The sequence below is a fragment of the Lacerta agilis genome, chromosome 9 (genome assembly GCF_009819535.1).
Source record: "Lacerta agilis isolate rLacAgi1 chromosome 9, rLacAgi1.pri, whole genome shotgun sequence".
In the NCBI taxonomy this organism is placed as follows: domain Eukaryota; kingdom Metazoa; phylum Chordata; class Lepidosauria; order Squamata; family Lacertidae; genus Lacerta; species Lacerta agilis.
The window spans coordinates 39,838,636-39,858,755 of record NC_046320.1 but is presented as its reverse complement, the minus strand read 5'-3'; the positions used below and the strand labels follow the sequence as shown (position 1 = coordinate 39,858,755).

The following is a 20,120-nucleotide window of genomic DNA, read 5'->3' as shown; positions in this document are numbered from 1 at the left end:
AAGCAGGTGCTTCGACGCGCGCCGCACAGCTGCCGCGACCAATCGCGAGCCGCCGCTCAGATGGTTCGTAGCCAATCGCGGCGGAGGGTTTCATTCCCGGCAGCGCTAACCCGAGAGCGGATCCGCTCGCCGCTCTTTGCTTAGAGAACGCAACACGTGCGGCCTCCTCCAATCACAGCTCTCGCCATTCCCCTTGTTTAGTGAAGGGTCCTGATGAAGCGCCTGCTCTGTGCCAATCGCAGCTCTTGCTAGGAAGAGCTGGTGTCTCTTGACACGTGCGATGTAGTGAAAGATCAGCGTGGGAACGCATCATGCTAGGGCAATTTTCAGAAGGAGTCTTCTTGTTGTTCAGTCGATCAGTCGTGTCCGACTCTTCGTGACCCCATGGACCAGAGCACGCCAGTCTTATTATTATATGCCTATTAATATCTGCCTATTATTATATGTCTATTGTAGCAAAACAACAAAGAATTTTGGGACACCTTAAAGGCTAACATATATTATGCTGTATGTGGACTGTTCTGTCAGCCTACCTATGTTAACACTAGTACTGCCAACACATCCTTGTCAATTGTTACTGTCTTTTGCTTTTATATAACTATTGCCTACGTGTTTTTTGCACTCTCTCCACTCCTTGTCCTCCCTTCGCTGCCCTAAACTAAGTATATACTTCATACATCTGATGGATTCTGACCTATAAAAGTTGGTGTACTAGTAGCGTGTTACAGCCATTTAAAGCTGTAAAGGCTGTAAAGGCTTCCCTGAAAGAATCATGGGAACTGTATTTTGTTAAGGGTGTTGTGAATTGTGATTTTGTGAGGGGAAAATTACAGTTCTCGGGATTCTCTGGTGGGAAGCCATGTGCTTTAAATATATGGTGTGGATGTGGTACATCTATACTCAAAGCCAGCCCAATTTAATTCAGTGAGACTTGCTACCAGGTAACTGGGAGATTGAGAGTGCAGCCTTGGTGTTTTAATGTGCCAAAAGCATTTTCATAGTTTTTGCTTGCTGCTGCAGTCTGCATTAAACCTTTTTAGTGGGATAAATTAGAACAAAAGACTGAAATTGGTTTCTAGTTACGTACCGGTAGCTCATTTTGCACTGATAAAGCCTTAGTTCTTTAATCATGTGTATGGCCTGTTGTCACACCTTAAAGTGAACTGTACCAACACAAGGCCTTTTGTCTGCAGAGATTGCTTAAGGATCTCCAACTGGGAAACCTATGAATCTGAAACAAGAACTCAAAAACCTAAGACAACCCCTACTGGATCAGACAGACCAACAGCCCATCTAGTCCAGCATTCTGTTGCAACAGTGACCAATCATACGTCTTTAGGAAATCCATAAGCAGGACATGAATAGTAATCTTCTACAGTTGTTTACAGCAAAAGACATTTTGAGGCATCCCCCCTCTGCTACTGGTATGTAGCCATCATAACTAGTAGCCATAGATGGCCTTTCCCCCCCCCCCCAAGGTTTACTTTGCACTTTTAGGTCCCTCTAGATGTCCCTTTTATTCTGTATCTATTATTATTTGTGCTCAAGATGGTATCGGGGTAGTGATCTCGCTTTCCCTCCTGTTTCTGCCTGCAAAAGATTTGGGGCGGACTTACTGCTTTGGTTCCAGTCAATGCATGCCCTGAAGCTTCCTGCTGAAATCATACCATAAATAACCTGGTTGGTTATTGTTTTGCCCCACTTTTGTGAAGGTATTGAGCAAGGCTGCCTCTCCAGACAACAATAATGCTATAAAGTTGGCAAAGAATCACAGAACTAATAAATCAGAATGAGGTGTAGGCCATCCAATATAAATCTACCACTAATGGACAGTTATTGTATTAATGACATGCTGCAAAACACACCTGCAAAAGGCCACAATTCTGGAGGGGCACTTATTCTCAAGCACTTTTAGAAAAGTGACTTACTGCAAATGTAAAACAATGTATGAAATGGATTACAGCAGAAAATAATGACCTTTTTGTACCTTTGTGATGAATATAATAAAAATGAGTTTTCAAATGCAAACAATACTCAAGAAGGTTAATGTGACAATGATAAAAATGATGGTAGCAATGGAGATTATACAGTATTGGACTGCTTTAAGTAGAATATAAGGTTTATATTGCTAACAAATAGTAATATAGACTTGATTTTCGGGGGGGGGGACCCAATACGTTTTACAGAGATAATTGCATTTTATATGTGTATGGAGAAATAGCCTCTATAAAAAGTAATATGGAGCTTGTATTCTTGCAGTTATAAATTAGACTGTGTTTGTGTTTGAAATAAATTGCAATTTTGGCTTATGCTTTAATATGTTGCAGCAATTCTGCAATATTAATCTATCTTTGCACTTTTTCTAACCAAAGCCTTAATTTCTTTTAATAAACTCAATAAAACAGTGGTCAATACTCAAAAGGGCATTAGTAAGAATATATTATAGAATTAATATCATATGATAATTTATCAGAACCACATGCATACTTATATAAGGCTGCTTCCTGATACCCCCACGTCCATAAATGTTTTGTTATGAGTGTGCTTTATATACAAAAATGTAAATAAAAGTGTATTCAAACCAATTTATTAAACTAGTGGCATCTAAAATTGCTCCATGGGAAAAAATATTTGCTTCTGGATTTTGATTTTGTAATCTTTTAGTGGACCAGCTCACATTGTTATATTATTATACCTGCATTGTGAAATCAAGAACAAGAATGTAGCATTTAAAACACAAGATTTTAACATGAATTGCCTTAATCAAATTTGCAGGCCTCTATGCATACTTCTGCCAATGTTTTCAATTTCGACTGTCATTATTATAGCAAATGGGTTCATCATATGATACGCATTTTGTCCCTAATATGTCACCTGAAGGTTCTTTTGTTTTGTTATAGAACCTTAATGTTTCTTTGAAATTATAGGCTTTGTGATGTGACGTACATTTTGAGGAGAAACAAAGAGACAACTACAGTTTGGAGCAAGCTTTATAAGTTGACTAATGCATCAAAGATGCAGCTGCTTTATTTGGGAACCTGATGCAGTATTAGTAGCTGTGCTATCTGCCTAAAGAGCGCATTTGCCTCTACTAACTTCTGCTTGTGTATTTTTTTGATAAAATATTTTTTTAAAAAACACCATATGTCTCTAGTGCTCTCCCATCCAAAAGAAATTAAATCCTGTATTTCTGTGCCTTAAGCTTATCATCAGAAGTGTGGTGTGTATAATAATGCACTCCTAATGAGCTCAGAGGTAATAAGGTCTTCCCCCGCTGCCCATGGAGCACCAGTAAAATTGCCTTCCCTTATTTTTAGCTAGTGTATCGTTCCATTCAACAGCCTCATCCATATGGCATTACAGTGTAACCATGGAGTAATTTGCTATGGGAAAATTACTCGCTTGCCACTGTGGGTAGAGAAAGGAATGTCCTTGTGCAACCTCAATAGCAAGAATCTATATCCCCCCATCTACACACCACAGAGAGTTAGCTTCATGGTCTCCAGAGCTTTACATGCTCCATCCTTGCTACCACTCCATGTGCTTAATGACCATTTGTTTGCGCTGTGCCAGATTATATGTCATGAAGTACTGCAGTTCCTTTTGCATTAGTTGCTTACAATATTTTCATTTCGGATTTCCTCTTACAAAACAACAACACTTCCGCCATGCAGGCCCTTGTGCTAAAGAGGGAAAGGAAGGTGTGTTGTTGCACTGAACGTAACTCCCCAACAAAGCTTAGAACTAATCTTACACATAGTGTGCAAATTTGTTTTATTTATTTAGAAACATTATAAACCACTTGATCAAAATATCTCTAATCTGTTCTGCATATCAACACTATAAAATAATTATAAATAATACACAGATAAAAATCAGCAAAATTTGAAATCAAATATTTAATACAGATCTGGATAGGGTCATTTAAATAAATAAATAATAGTATAATCAGGGTATCTGCCTAATGTTAGCAGTCAGGGAATTCCAAAGCATAGCTGTTGCCATACTGAACGACCAGCTCCTAACAAATGTGGAACCATTATCATACGGCATTTGTAAAAAGTGCAAGCTCTGTAGATCAAAGCTGTTGAAGTGACACATAATGGGGCAAGGCAATCCTTTTAGGCAACTGATTCTAAGTTGTTAAGGGTTTTAAATACTAATAGTGAAACCCTGAATTTGATCTGGTAGCCAATTGGCAGGCTGGGCATATCTTTTGAGCCGAGGTATAATATGCGGTTAGCATCTCCTGTCAGCAATCAGGCTGCAGCATTTTTCACTAACTACCAAATGCAAGTCCAAGATACCTTGCAACAATCCAATACGGAAGCTGTCAATTAAAATAATTTTAAAAAATCATAATTTGTCAATTTATAAAGTGATAAGTACCAGTTCACAGGGATGTTGAATGAAATTCTACCCCCTGTGCTTTATTTTTTCACAGCCAATTTTCCGTTTCATAAGTTCCTTAGAAACAATGAATGGATGCCAAATGCAAATACAATATTATGCAAGCTTGGCAGTGTCAAAGTTTTTAGCTGTGCTTAATAGATACATGTAAAATAAACATGCTAAATCATATCCAGTGCAAACTGAACATTTTCAAATGCTTATTTCCAGTTCAAAATTTTCTAGAAAACTCACATCCCTGCAGCTCAACACAGTAACAACACTGTACATCTTTCTAGAAAAGTTAGAAGTATTTTAACTTTTTTTTTTTCCTTATGAGCTGCCATTTCTCTTTAAAGCTTTTCTAAACTCTGAATAACCAGATAGTTGGGCATGATAACCCCAAATGCATAACACATCTGGAACATTATCGAGTGGGTTTAAGGGCAGCTGGGGTACCTTGCTCTATGTTTAAAATATGCTATCCTCAAACTCTCCTGTAAGGATGCCTTTTCCTGGAGGTGGGGGGAGGAGACTAGAAGTCTAAAAAATGCTGGTGACAGCTTATGAAGTCCTAAGGCACAGGCTATGTATTCCTTACCAACTTAAAATGCAGGCAGTTTATTCTTTTTCTCAATTTAAATTGAAAATGGTTGAGGGGGCACATAAAAACACAATATTTCATTTAAAAAACAAAAACAACCAACTACAGGGCAGATACGGATTGTGGCTAATGTTGTGTGTATACCACTTCCCAAACCAGAGGTGAGAATATACCGGATGCAAAGTTAATGGCCAGGGGAGCCGGTTTGCAAGAAAACACAACACCCTGTTATACAATGAGATCTCCGAGCTGCAGAATGCTCTGCCTAGGGACACCTGACCGGCACCAACTTTGTTATCAGATGAAAGAAGTTTTATTCTTTTGTAATTTTATTATAGGGGTATTTAACTTTTTTTTTTGGATGGCTGGCTGCATTTACCCTTGGCCAACTCTCAGGGGACCAAATGCCAGCAGTGAAGGTAGGCCAAAGTCAGTGTGGTCATCTTATGTGCATGCACACACACACACACACACACACACACACACACACGGGCAAGCACACAGCCTCCCTTCTTAACTGATCAGCGAAGAACAGCCAAGGGGGGTAACTGATCATTTGATGACCAGGGAGGGAAGAATTTGTATCCAATCAAGGTGCCAGCCCCATTACTCTATCCACTTTTTCTTTTGTCACCACTGCCATAAACTGTGGACTTAACAGTGGCAGGGGGGTGGGAGGTTGTTCTGGGAGCTGGATCAGGCTCCTGAAATTTAATGGACAATTTTCCTGATTATTTTTGCTATGTGTCTTGTTTAGTCTTGATTTGTTGCTGTCTGCTTTTAATATTTTATTACTCTCTTGTTGATTCAGTGTTAAGCGACTGTGGTTTTTGTTTTTTTTTAAAGTTAGTTGCCTTGAAAAATCCTGCCCACCAATCCCACACAAAGGCCCAGTTATGAGGTGATAATTGTGCTAAGTTTTGCATATGTACTGTATATAAAGTTATTCCTGAGTAATATATTCAGAGATGAATTAAACACATTGCAGACTATAAAGGCACTTGGTTGTGGTGTGTGTGTGTGTTTTTACAGAATTTCTTCAGTTTTTCATTTTATTTTAAAACTTTTCTGAGTCGCCGACATACGATTCAGCATAGATGCAAGGCACAAGAGTGAATGGTTACGTCTTTTGCCATATTGTATGCAACCACAGTGAATCTTCTAGTTGTAGTGAATCTTCATTTGAAATAAAAAACATCAAGGTATTTAAACTTTAAAAAAAAAAAAAAAAACTTCAGAGGGGCCAATCCTACACTGGAATTATGTTGGCTGAGGAGCTTTAGGATTTGGCAGAAGAACCAGGGCACCAGTGCAATACCAGGTGCATTGCTGGCATGACAACTACACTGGTGGAACACTTGGCCAGTAGAGCTGTTCTACCAGTAATGATCTTAATAATCATAGTAAATTTATTACCTACCCTAAGGCCGCAGGGTGGGTTACAGCAATTAAAACACAACATTAAAGAAAATTTAGAACAACTGTCAGTCACAGAAATAGGGTAAGTCCAAATATACATATACACTGGGTGTCAAAAGCCAGGGTAAAAAAGCCTGTCATCAGTGTTCACCAAAAATGCAAAATGAAGGTACAAGGTGCACCTCTGTGGCAAGGGAGTTCCACAGCTTAGGGGCTGCCACAGAGAATACCCTGTCCTGGGCTGCTGCCAACTGCGTTTCTCAGGGTGGTAGAACAACCAAGAGGATCCCTTTTGCTGATATTAACACTTGAGAGAGTGTGCAGGAGAGGAGGGGGCCTTTTGGGTAGTTGGGGCCTGAGTTATTTAGAGCTTTAAAGACTAACATGAGCACCTTGAATTGGGCCCAGAAATGAACCGGCAACTAGTGCAGCTATTTTAAAAACGGGGATTAGGTGAGATCTGTCTTTTCAGGATTCAGCTTCAGTTTACTGGCCAAATGCAGCCCACCACTGCCTTCAGATTCAGATGGAACAGAGAGAGAGAGAGAACTGGATGTCATACGCATATTGATGACACTTCATTCCAAACACCTGATGACAGCTCCGAGAGGCTTCATATAAATGTGAATTGGCATAGGGTACAAGATGGAACCCTGCAGAGCACGACAGGACAATCCCATGACACTGAACAGTAGTCTTCCATGACTTTCCGGAAAACACCCCGGAGGTAGGAGTGGAACCACTGAAGCACAGTGCCCCCAACCTCCATCTTCCTAAAAGGCTCCAGAAGAATACCATAATCAGCAGTATTGACAGCTGTCAAGAGATCAAGGAGAACGAAGAGGGTCACATTTGCCCCCCCATCTCTTTCCTAACAAATATAATCAACTAGAGTGACCAAGGCAGTTTTGGTGCCATGACCAAGCCCGAAGCCAAACTGGAACGGATCCAAGTAATCAGTGAGGCAAGAACCTTGATGGGGCCACCAGTCATGTCAGCTGGAAAATCTTCCAGAGCATTCAGGAGTCCATCAGTCTCCAAGGGTAGACCAACTCAGTGGGTCATCCCCCACCCTTGCAGAATAGCTGCATTCAGCCCCAAACTCACCAGAGAATGGTCTGTCCATGACAACAGACTCACATTGGACCCTCCAATCAGCAAAATACTACTGATCTGCTCTATGGCCATGACAAGGCCGAGGGCATGTCCAGCCACATAGGTTGTGGCATTGATGTACTGAGACAGCTCCATGATTGACATGGAAGAAGAAGAAGAGTTTGGATTTGATACCCCGCTTTATCACTACCCGAAGGAGTCTCAAACCGGCTAACATTCTCCTTTCCCTTCCTCCCCCACAACAAACACTCTGTGAGGTGAGTGGGGCTGAGAGACTTCAAAGAAGTGAGACAACAAAGCCCCAAGCCAGCCCATATGAGGCAGCTTCGGCATGGATATTGAAATCCCCAAACACTATTGTGAAGGGGTTCTCCAACACCGCACCTGAGGCTTCTGCTGCCAACTTGGTTAGGGAGGTTATAGAGCAGCATGGTGGAGGGCACACTAGCAACATCCAGGTTCTGTATTTCTGGCCCAACACCACGAACCATCCTGTGGATTGGTCTGCTGGTGAAGGTGATTGAATTCTTATGGACAATTAAAACTCCCATGTGGTGCCTCACCCTCTCTCATCTGGAATGGTGCTGCGCCAAGAACCCAGGCAGACACAGCTAGGCTAGCATAGGGCCTAGCCTATCATCCCAAGGTCTCTGTTATACATGCCAAACCTGCTCCCTCATTCACCATCAAATTGCAGATCATCAATATTTTATTCCGGGAAGCCCTGGCATTGAGCAACACTAAACAGGGTTAAGATGTGGATGGGATATAGGAGAAATGCACACTGATGGCAAATCCTATGCCCCACCCCCACCCCCAAGCAAGGCCACACCCCAGCCCCTGATCGGGCACAGTAAATTCCCCTCCCACTTACTTGCATTAGGCGTGGAAAATATATTGGAAAAAGCTGTCCCATGTTGACAGCAGCTACACCCCTATTGTCCTTTTAGAACATAAGATAGATGTAACTCAGCACCCTATCACACCACGCCAACATCAACAAGTAAATTATTACTCAGATGATATAGCATGGGGCTACATTGCCTTAGGTTGTTCATGCATAGAGCTCAGGAGGGAAAAGCTTGGTGATGGGAAACAAGGGGAAAGGGCATTTTGCACGGGAAAAGGAGCACTTTACATAATAATCTGATAATTTACTTTCCCCCCCCCCCCCGAAGCCCTTTGTGGGGTAAAGAGGAAAAAGCTGAAAAGCCCTCTCCCAGGACTAATGCTTCAATCTGTCTTTGAGTGCCTCCCTCCCCAGATGCAACTGCTGTTATGAAAAAAATTAAAAATGTTGGGAGATTTGATTATGAAACTTCCACCATCACACACAGTCCATTTGGGAGGGCTTCAGTTATGAAGAAACTGGGTTGCTTTTGATCACTGCATCTCTTACCTCAAAGGGCTGCTGTGAAGATAAAGTTAAAGAATTCCAGTTCCGTTACCTGAGCAACTTGCTAGGGGGAAAAGGGATCAAATAAATAAAGATTAAAAAAAAACCTTCAGCTGTAATAGGACTTTTAAAGGTATGTAGTTTTGGCAATATCATGCCCTATGGGTTTTTTTTTTTTAAAAAAAGGTGTATTGCTAATCTACTGTACGATAAATTAACATGTGGTATTTACAGTGCAATCCTATGGGTTTTTATACCCTAAAATGTGTGGATACGACTGCACCCTTATTTTTTTTAAGCTATTGAAAGTATTTTTATTTACAAAGGGCCTGTTGGTAATATTAAAAAAAAAAAAAAGATTTAATGTAACATTATCCCCTCTCCTACTACACTGTATTAGGAAGGAGACTACAGTACATTTTTTGGTTGACAGTTTTGCTGCTACCACTAGATGGCCGTGTTTCCATGTAGCATTCAAGATTTTCATATTCTCAAAGAAGTGTTTCTTTCTTCACTGCATCTTTATGAGTATCTACATAAAAAGAGATGAGAATTTATTTGTCAACATTTATGAAATACTTAGAACATTTATCTTGGTTTGTTTGCTTATAGCATCTTTACATAATTTGCAGTTGTTTCCTCCAAATCTCTCAGTAAGATATTCTGTAGGTAGAAAAAAACTGAATTTTACAGACCAATCAGTATCAACAATTCTGTCTGAAGATGTTGCAAAACAAACAAAAAACAACCAGAAGAATTAACAGTAAAGCCAAAGCTTTGGAAGTACTTTGGAAGTCATTTCCTAGCTAAATGGCATATGGAATTTTTAAAAATGGAAAGCGCACAACCATCTCCCTTTTATGCAATCTTACATTTACAAATTCGGAATGCTACTGAATGGGAAAACAGGAAAATTCTAAAATGTCTCTACACTTCTAAACCCATTAATTGCAAATTCCCTTACACATGACATAAAAGGCCTTCTTGCAAACCATTGCACTTGGACTTACATATGAGAGTGCTGAAAGAGCAATTCCAGGTAGGGTAGATGGCGGGGGGGGGGGACTGAACTGGCAGGTGTTATGCTATTTCCAAAGCTCTGATCATTTATGCTGGCCAGAGAAAGTGGTGGTGATGTTTTTTTCTTTTCTTCATACCAGTTTTTTCATTTGCTAAATTCACCCCATTGGTTTTGATCGATGGGGTGTGTGTGTGTGTGTGTGTGTGTGTGTGTGAATGAACTATGCTCAGTCAGGAAGAAATGGCTGCATGGGCGTAGCCAGGATTTTTTTGGGGGGGCAGGCCTTTTGTTAGGGGGCGCAGAACCTGAGTTTGCTATGTATTTTTATTGATTGGGGGGGCAGCTGCCTCTCCATGCTCTGCCCATGGCTGGCTGCTATGGTGGCTTCAGACTCTTTCAGTTGCTGTCAATGGGCTGCTTGGTGCTGTTGCTTGCTGAATAGCTGGGTTTTCAAGGCCTTCAGCAGGTGGGGTGATGCAGCCTAGCTGCAGGGTCCCAGCCGCTCCTCCCCTCTACTTTCCCCGTTACTTTCGTCTCTTCAATCTTTGCTCAATATGAGCTGTTCAAAGAAACCTATGCCACCTCCATGTTTGCACAGTTAATGGGTGCAATCCTGGGTTTCTTGGGGGAACTGAGGGTCTTTGGATCTCATGATCCCTAGGCTGCCTCTGACATGACACTGTCCCTGGAATGCCCTATTTTAGAGCCTAACAACTGTGGAAACACCACTGACAGTAAATTATAACTGCTGAATTGTCTGTAGCCTGAGGGTTTGCCGGCACAGGTGCTTCATCATCAGAGCTCCTCTCCCCTGGCAGAGGGGTATTTCTGCTCCATCTTATCCCCTTCCAGCCAACAGATCTGAGGTTAGGAGTGCTCTGTTAATTATCTTTTGATTAATTCTTTATTCCGACATGCTTACCTCACTCAGTAACAACCAGGTAGGAGAACCAGAATGGATAGATAAACGAAGAGCTTTTATATTTCCTAAGTTTGGGTTGACGATGCCATCTGCGATTCCATTTTTGAATGTGTCTATAAGTGAATGAAAACATTATTTTTGGTATATTCTGTAATAAAATTATTTTTCCAGAATACTGTAGTAAAAAATAAAAAATCTTATTTTATATTACATCAAATAAGGCACAAATATTGCAATTCTTACGTCTTAATGAGACATCACTGAAGTGGGTATAGAATCATAGAATCATAGAGTTGGAAGAGACCACAAGGGCCATCCAGTCCAACCCCCTGCCAAGCAGGAAACATACTATCATATTAAAATAGAACCTTGGTGCATATCTTTGTAATGTTAAAACTGTGCAATGCAAACCTGTGACTTTTGTTTCCAATTCATGATCCTGCATAGCAGTTTGAAAAAAAGTGATATTTTCTTGCTCTAGGTTGTAGCCAGTGGTGGCTTTGCCTTTGTGGAAAGTGCTTTGGTACATGCAATTTTCAACAATTGGGACATCCATGTTTCAACAATCTCCTCAACCCAAATGGGCTCTTTGCATCCCTGCTCCTCAGCAAAGCTACTCTTGAGGGTGGAGGGACCTTCCAGAACAGAATGATATATGACACAGAACGGAAGGTTACTGGGTGGAGCAGGTATCAGAGAAATTCAGATGCCCCTAATTTATGCTGTCACAATCTCTTTCAACTAGGGCAAAGTCACTACTAGATGCAATTTTCAGTCCCCCAAAGATAGCCTTTTACAGGCAGGAATGAGGCCAAACCCTTTCTTTGATAAGGCAATGTTCTTTACCATAGGTGCAGCCTACAGCCAAACATGCTAAGGACACTGATAGGAGAACAGACCATTAAGGTTAGAAGTCAGACTGAAGTGATGTGCACACTTGCACAGTAATGCACACTTGACATGACTTTGTCATGCAGACCAGAGTTGGCTTGCAATAAGTGAGCTGAAATTCTGTCTCTGCCATGCAGTCACTGGGTGGCAGGGCAGTAGCATTCACACATCAGGCCCCTCTAATGTTCCAACACTAAACACAATCTTGCTACCCCTTTCTTCTCTCGTGTTGTGTTGCTTTCTTGAGACATCCGACCTTTTATATCCCCTGTCCCTCCCTCCCTCCCTCCCTTCTCTCCATGTCTTTCCCCCATTTCTTCTTCCTGTCTTCCTGCTCTGATGGGCTGATTTTGGTGTCCACCCTTAGCCCTACCCCCCAGCTGCTAATACCTCTTTCTAGAATGGAGAAATGTGATTTTGGCTACATAAGCACAATCACAATCTAATCGGTATTAAAATAAATGATTTCAACTTTCTCATGCAACATTGTTGTGAAAGGAGTACAACTTTTGGATCCTACCCCCTAAATTACCAGTATTGCAAAACTTTAAGCTGTGCTGCAGTTTAGAAGAATATAAAAAGCAAGCTGAAACCATCTTAGAATACATATTTTTTACCTATTTGAAAATATCCATCCTGAGTTTTTACGATTTTTAAATTCCCTGAATTGCCTCCTGCAGACTGTAAGAAAGAAAAAGAAAGAAAATCCTAACTAGTTTTCCAAAAGGAAAGCCGAGCCTTATTGTGCACATTTCCCTTTCGCAAATCTCCCCAGCCAATAGTGCTAACCATGTGATAACCCATGATATCCAACTAATCAATTCCAGTTTTAAATTAGTTTGTAACAACTATGTATGCTGTTAACATATTTTAACTTTCTCTGGGCAAAGTTATTCAATATATACTGTCATATACTCTTTTCAGTGTTTTCCTTCTCTCAGTTTTTACATGTTTAAGGACAATTTTCAAATCAGAGAAATTGATGGTATTCCAATAATTAATCAAGGGATTCTAAGTTGCATAAAAGTTTTGGCTGACAGCCTACCTTCCCATATTCATTTATACTATACCAGTATGTTCATTATTGTTTCAAAACACAATGTATTGAACAAAGAGATTTGCTTTTCTTCCAAGCTCTGGCGAGTACATTTCTGGCAACCGTCATTAAATTGCCCATCACTTTGCAATATGTTGCATAAGCTGGGTTCTCAGTTGTGTACAACACAACAGAATCATTGAACACTTCATGGGCCAATTACCTCAGTTGACTACAACAGTATAGGCAACATGTGGTCTTCCAAACGTTTCTGGGCCAGCACTCCCATCATCCCTGAGCATTGGTCATGCTACTTGAGGTTGACAGGAGTTAGGAATGTAGGAAGCAGCAACTGGTCCATCTAGCTCAATAGTGTCTACACCGACTGTCATTGCCTCTCCAGGATTTCAGGCAGGAGTCTCTCCCAACCCTGCCTGGAGATGCCATCAGGGATTGAACCAGGAACCTTCTGCTTGCAAGACAGGTGCTTTATCACTGAGCTATGACTCTTCTCCAAGTTGGAGTCCAACAGCACCTGCAGGGTCACAGGTCCCCCATCTCTGGGCTACAACAAATAAAGATTGCTAGTAAAAAGATCTGCAGGAGGAAAATTTACAAGGCAGGCCCAACTTCCATTTCTCCACCTTTTTTTTAGCTGATCAAACACTCAAGGTGTTATCAGAGCAATATATCAATATACAGAAGAGAATTTATTAAAATATAAGTGGCTGTGCCTGTAAGACATACACTACCAATCCTCAAAGCCTGCTTTCTGCTCCAATAACAGATTGACTTTTTTTTTTGCACTATGGCAGCCACGGTTTTCAGTCAAAGGTGACTTCTGCGGTGCTGCCAAAGGCCATGGCAGTCAAACACATTCTGCCATCACATGCTGAAGTCAGATCAGAAGCAGTGCCTGGATGAGATAAAACCAGAGATGCTTATCTCTGAGCAGAATTTTGACAAAACTGTCCCATATGAGGTTCAGATGGTAACATCCTGACAGGTTATGACTGCTGGCCAGGAATATTAAGAAAAGAGCAAGACTTTTCCCTAATATTAATAATAAGATTTGAAATGCTTTATATTTATGCGAGAGCTGAGATACTTACAGCACTGGGTAAAACTTCTACAGTAGCATCAACTATTATATCTCCTGGGTGTTCCTCATTTCCGCTTCTAAAAAGGTACCTGCAAAACACATTATTGGGGCAAATTTAATAATGCATTAAATATTTAACTTAGTTATTTTTATGATAGGTCTTCCATTTAATGTTCTCTGGGAATATTTTACAGATGGAAGCAAGAGCATAAACATACTGAGGGTGGAAGTGGACATTACATATCAGATAACACTCTGCCAATGCATTGTATTCTTCTTTAAAAAGACAAATAAGGTACAGAGAGCTGTAAATTCAATCAGAGGAGTTACTTCTTTCTCCATCAAAGATGTTCTTCTCAAATAGGGATGGTTGAATGAGTCAATTTCAGGTTCTCAGACTTAAGTTCAGTTGTCCACATTTCCACATCAGCTTGCAATTATTATTTTTTAATCCTCATGAAAGTGTATCAACATTGGAGTACAAATTTCTCCTAATAGACATGTTTCAATGCAATTATTGCATAATATACACATTTTGCAAGCAACTCCAAATAATACAATGAATTTTTGTATATTATCTTCTTTTCTTTTTTATTATTATTTATACCCCGCCCGTCTGGCTTTCACTATCCGGTTTTCACTAGTATATGCATCATTATGCACACTGCCTACAATATGTATTTTTTTTACTCATTATTTGGTTCGATAAATTCATTGCAAAATTCAGAAAAATGCAAATTCAAAGGATGAGTGTGTCTTGGTTTGCATATTGTTTCAGGAAATGCAGAATAGGTAGATTAGACTGTAAATACAAACTGAGCTGAATTTCTCCCCCATCCCAATGTCCAGCTTTTTCACCTATGGGAGAGATTAAAGAGCTTGGGGAGAAACAAATTAGAGGAAATGTTCCTGCATCACAATACCTACCTTTCTATTTTTATTGGCTGCCAAAACCTGAACAGAATATAATCTCCAGCCACAGGAGCAAAAGCCCAGAAATATTCCAGTCCTTTATAAGCTTTATCTAGGGTAAAGTGCTGGAATACTTTTAGACTTGTAGTCACATCTGCAGCTGGGTTGACATGTGCTGTAAGTAATGAATTTTTGCCGAAATCTCTATCCTGTAAGACATAAATGTATATTTTTATATAAAGAGAGTGAAATGCAAAGTTATCAACAAAATGAAGGGCAAAGACAAACCATAATCTTTATACTTTAAATGTGCTGTAAATTATAGTAATGGATGCATCACTGAACATTTTGCAAATAAAATCAGGGGCAGTCATTGATAAGGTGTAAACTATAACTTTTTTCAAACAACCAGTGCAAGAACAAGGTATTCATGTAGGAGAGGAGTTAGATCCTGGTATCAACATACATGCATTTACTAGACTGGGGTGGTGAACCTCAGGCGCAGAAAGAAAGCCACATGTCCTATTTCAAATGGGACAGTCCTTTATTTGAAAGGCTGTCTGGATAGTTTTCTATTTGAATGAACACCTGGTGCAAATCTGATATAAAAATATAGAACCATAAGAAGAGAGAGCAGAAGCCTTAGAGTTGCCCATCAACAGTTAGCAGACTGAGCAGGTGTACAAGCATGCAGCTCTGGATGGCCCTCACAGTGGAATGGAATGTGCTACCACAGCCTAACTGAAAAACGTTAGGCTGAGTGTTGCAAGCCAGCCCTACCATCTGGCAGAGTGAGACGGCTACTTTGGGCAGCTGGGAGTATGAAAGAGCAGCTAATTCCAAGTTACTTAATTTGTTGTTGTAATTTTATTCGTAAAGGGGAGGTGCATGTGAATTTTTTTTGCCTCCAGTTCCAAAATAACATAGCCATTATGCACCTTGACTTTGGACAAATGCGGTGCTCTAACTCAGGAAGCAAAATGTTTTGGGTCAGCCCTGAGAATGAAACCTGCTGCTATGATCTCGCTCCCATTCCATGCATGCCACACATACATAGATCATCTAAACAAATATTTACGTTTTATGCACCATTTTTTGAAAGAAACTTTGCCTGTGTGCAAACTAGCCCAAAATTTCAGCCACTTTGCAGGGTGGGGTATAAAAACAAGAGGTATTCATTTATCTCTAAAGAAGAAAGAAAACAATGACCCATAGTTCTATGACCATTAGGGATGGGCAAACTGCACTCAGCTGCTTAGCCCTAAGATTAATTGAGCTTCTCAGGTTGAACAACCATTCAATTTTATATATATATAATTTCCAAACCACCTTTCATCTAGATGGATTCCAGGGTAGTGTACAACACCCTCTAAGGAGGGTGTTCCATGGACATGGTGCTACCACAGAAAAGTCAAAATCTTGAACACTTGAGTAGCAAAATTCCCCACTTCCTCAGGAAAATAATTCTTACCTTGGGCAAAGCAGGACAATGGGTGGGAGAGACAAATGGCTAGGGCAGGCAGTTCAGAGCAAACTCTCAAACTATAAAACACCTGCAGCTATTGATTGTTGGGCCAGATCCACAGTCCCCTGCTGAAAATGTCATCTCTGTGTAGCTCTGAAAATACCCTGTAGGGCTACTTCTTGGCTGCATGGAGCTGTCACTTGCAGCTGGAGGGCATGGAGTCGGCAAGCCCCACATTCTTCAGCTGTAAGCTAAAGAGGGGTGAGGTAGCTCTCAGCCAAGCAGGTGTCCTTGCATTCTTGAGCATTCCCACTATGAATAATCACCCAATCACAAACGACAATTGGGGACTGTGATTTGTTTTGCTAGCAGACACCGTGCAGGGCAGGGGACTAGTTTTGGCACCTGTGCATTGCTTCCACAAAGTCTCTAGCACTTCATTTGCCTTCCCTTCGAACTTGGTGATGGTTGTATTTCTACAATATCGACACTGTGATGTTGAGAAAGAAGCAAATGACTAATAGAACTTACTTTCAATTTCTGTATTTTCCCAGTCAAAGAAGAATGAATTCCCACATGCTGAAAGAGAGAGGGCTTATAACGGATGCGCAAATAGGCCTTTTGCCGTTCACAGTGTTTCTGAAAATGAAACCATTTCATGTAAAACAGCAACAGAAGGAGTCAACCACATTCAGCTGCATTTCAGTTTCTCTATATATTTTATATTTATAACTTCCTATTGCAAACTATATTCCATCACAGGTGAACAAACCACCTATACTTTGTTATGCTTGTGGTGTTGAACTGACTGTGGACACTGCTTATCTTGGGGGGGGGGGGGTTGTTCTCACATTACCAACTCAGCAAGGTCATTTGTCCCTCTGCTTGTGTTGCTTGCTGCATTTGCACAGTGTTCACGCTTAAGAGGGGGACAGGGATGTCTTCACTCAACATGTAGATGAGAAAAGGAACCGAAGCAAGCAGAAACTATTGAGAGAGGGGCTCTAAAGTAATGTCACAGTGCCTAAAGCCTGTTTTACTGGAAGTGCTGCAACCCTAAGGAAGCAAGGAGAGCTAAGACACAATAGCCAGGGGTGGGGTGGGATAAACATTAACAAAATCTCATATATTAGTTTAAACCAACCACCCAATTCTGTGGTTGTAGGCTTCTAGTTAACTTTAAAGATATGTGTTGAAAACGACTATGCACAAACTCAATTCAAGTTTAGTATTTATGTGCCAACAAAGAATAAGAGAAAGAGTAAGATTTTTTAAAATGTAGGATTAACTGTTTAATTACAGATCAACTCAACTGATCAACCTCAAAATTAGGTCCAATATTCCAGCAGATATGGTTTTAGTAGGATTCAGTGTGGCATAGTACTTTAAGTGTTGGACTAAGACCTGGGAAACCAGAGTTGAGATTCCCACTCAGCTAGAAAGCTCTCTGGGCAATATTGGGCCAGTCACTGCCTCTCAATCTAACCTGCTTCAGAGGGTTGTTGTGGGGATTAAATGAAGGGTGAAATAGAGTATTATACCTTGAGTTCAATGAAGGAAAAGCTTAGATCTACATGTAAGCAATAAATAAACAAACTAACCACATATTATTAAAATATATAAAGCAATACTGGTATTGAAAATGACAGAATATATAAACTCAGATGTATAATTCTAATGGAATATCACATGCAAATATCTGTGCACAAATCTAGCTTGTATCAACTTACTGTCTTACTTATTAAATTGGTTTTAAAATAAAATACCCACAACATATCTAAGGTGACTAACCATAATTAAAACCAATTTAAAAACCACAATAATATCAACAGATAAAATGCAAATGATCAACAGCTTAAATTGGATTTATTAAATAATTTTGTACATAACAGCAGTTTTTTTATTTTAATTGTGTTCATCATTTCTGTTTCTGTCATGTTACAGTATATTACATTCAAACTTACAGAATAATGGAATATGCATTTTTTCATAGTAGGGTGACATGATTCACAAGGAAATTTATGAAATTTGGTTGAGTTAATTATTGTGAACTCATGCTGTCCATTTGCCCAATGGTTGTTTGGAAATTCCAGTTGTGTAAGCAATCAGCAACAATTTCCTTCTCTTTTAATTCTAAAATGTAATTGTATTGTCAGTGTTTGCCCATCTGCCCGACCCCCCACGCAACTTACTTTTGTTAATAATTGTAGTACTTACTGTATCTTTATCTGGACTGCAAACTTTAACCCAAAGTAAGTGGTCTAGAAGCCAGTCAATTGGCTTATCTTTGTAGAACATTAACAAAAATTCAACTATCAGTGGCAAGTCTCTGCATCGGAATAATTTTCCTGAAAATGATGTTTTCAAAAAGGGAGAGGTAAATCACAACTTTCCATACTGCACAGTAAAGCACAAAAGAATGAATTTGTGCATGTTGTTTCCATGATTATATGCAGTTTTATGCACAATTTACGCTAGTGTATGCATTTTTTGTACATATCATTTGACCACAGAACTGCACTGCAAAATGTAGAGATGTGCAAATTTTGAAGGATGGTTTTGTTTCAGTTTGTATCTTGTATGAATTGGGCACATATGCCTTTAAATGCTAACTGAATTGAATTTATCACCTATCCCTAGGTGGTAGTACTTCATGGTCCAGTGATGACCTCTTCAGGAGGGGTGGCACTACCTACTTTCTCAAGGTAGTGAGCATCTTTCCCTTTCACAGCAAGGCATGTACCATTTCCCGGACCCATCCAGTCAATCCCTTCCTGGCAGATTTTAACAAGGCAGGCAAAGTTGAGAGGTCAAACGACAAACATTCTATCTACATCTATGAGCTTAAAAAACTGCAAATGATCCTATAAATCTAACCAGATTGTGCTCTAGTAAACTGCACAGGACCTGCAACAATTGGCCTCAAGTTCGGAGTGGATACAAGTATGGATGGAAAGATCTGTTCATTTTAGTTCTCTCAGTTTCTCATTTTTCCTATCTTAAATTCTGTTCTTCATATATCTGCTGCAATTTGTGTTTTTTTTAAAAAAGAATCCTCATGAAAATTCATCAGAATTTTGGTGCAAATTTATTCTAATGTACACATTTTTGCTTACAGCTGTGGCTAATGCATACATTTTTACAAGCACTTTCTCCTAACATAATGCATATTTGTATGTTATATTTTCTACTGTATGGAATTTTATGCACACTTCCACCTAATATATGCTTTTTTGTAAATGTTGGCTGGGTGGAGAAAGGCATTGCAAAACTCTGATAAGTGCAAATTTTGAAGGTGGCTGTATTTCAGTTCTCATATTGTTTCATGAAGCGCAGCCAGATTTAGGGCACAATCCAGCCCAAGTCCAGCTCTTCTGAGTCCCATTGATTTCAATGCTTAGCATTCAAACACAATCAAAGTGGGGCATGAAATATTTAGTGTGATGGCCTGGGATTCAGACTCGGATGCTGAACCTGAGGGATCCCAGCCTGCACAGGATTCCCCACCTCCAGAACCAGCAGAGCCAGGGCTAGGGCTTGAGTCTGAAGGGTCCTCACCTGTGCTGGATCCTCAGGCGCAGGCATCAGCTGAGTCTGCTCTGGCTCCTGATGGGATGGGAGGACCCATTGCCTGCAGGTGCTCCACTCTCAGCCCTGTCAGGGGAAGCTGAGGCTACCCCTGGGTCCGGTAACCCACCAGCCTCTCCTGAGCTGTGGAGGCTCAGGGCAGAGAGGCGAAGGGAACTAAGTTCCTGCAGGAGGAGTGCTCGCCTCCAGGCCAGAAGGAGAGGCAAGTCACCAGAGGATCAGTGCCCTATGCTTTGGAGCAGATAAAAGCTAGCCAGCC

The 20,120-nt window shown here is 40.4% G+C and overlaps 1 protein-coding gene across 1 annotated transcript in view; it reads right to left on the bottom strand.

Annotated features, from left to right (window-relative positions):
* Positions 1-9,345: 9,345 nt before the first annotated feature.
* The window catches only part of MGAT4D (MGAT4 family member D), a 37,211-nt gene continuing 26,436 nt past the window's right edge, over positions 9,346-20,120 (bottom strand). Inside the window, exons 9-15 of the mRNA XM_033159800.1 lie at positions 18,491-18,621; positions 16,805-16,912; positions 14,824-15,017; positions 13,907-13,985; positions 12,376-12,439; positions 10,868-10,980; positions 9,346-9,456 (exon numbers count right to left, since the gene is read on the bottom strand). Of these exons, the coding sequence (XP_033015691.1) occupies positions 9,436-9,456; positions 10,868-10,980; positions 12,376-12,439; positions 13,907-13,985; positions 14,824-15,017; positions 16,805-16,912; positions 18,491-18,621 (710 nt within the window). The 3' untranslated portion in view covers positions 9,346-9,435. The remainder of the gene's footprint in view (positions 9,457-10,867; positions 10,981-12,375; positions 12,440-13,906; positions 13,986-14,823; positions 15,018-16,804; positions 16,913-18,490; positions 18,622-20,120) is intronic.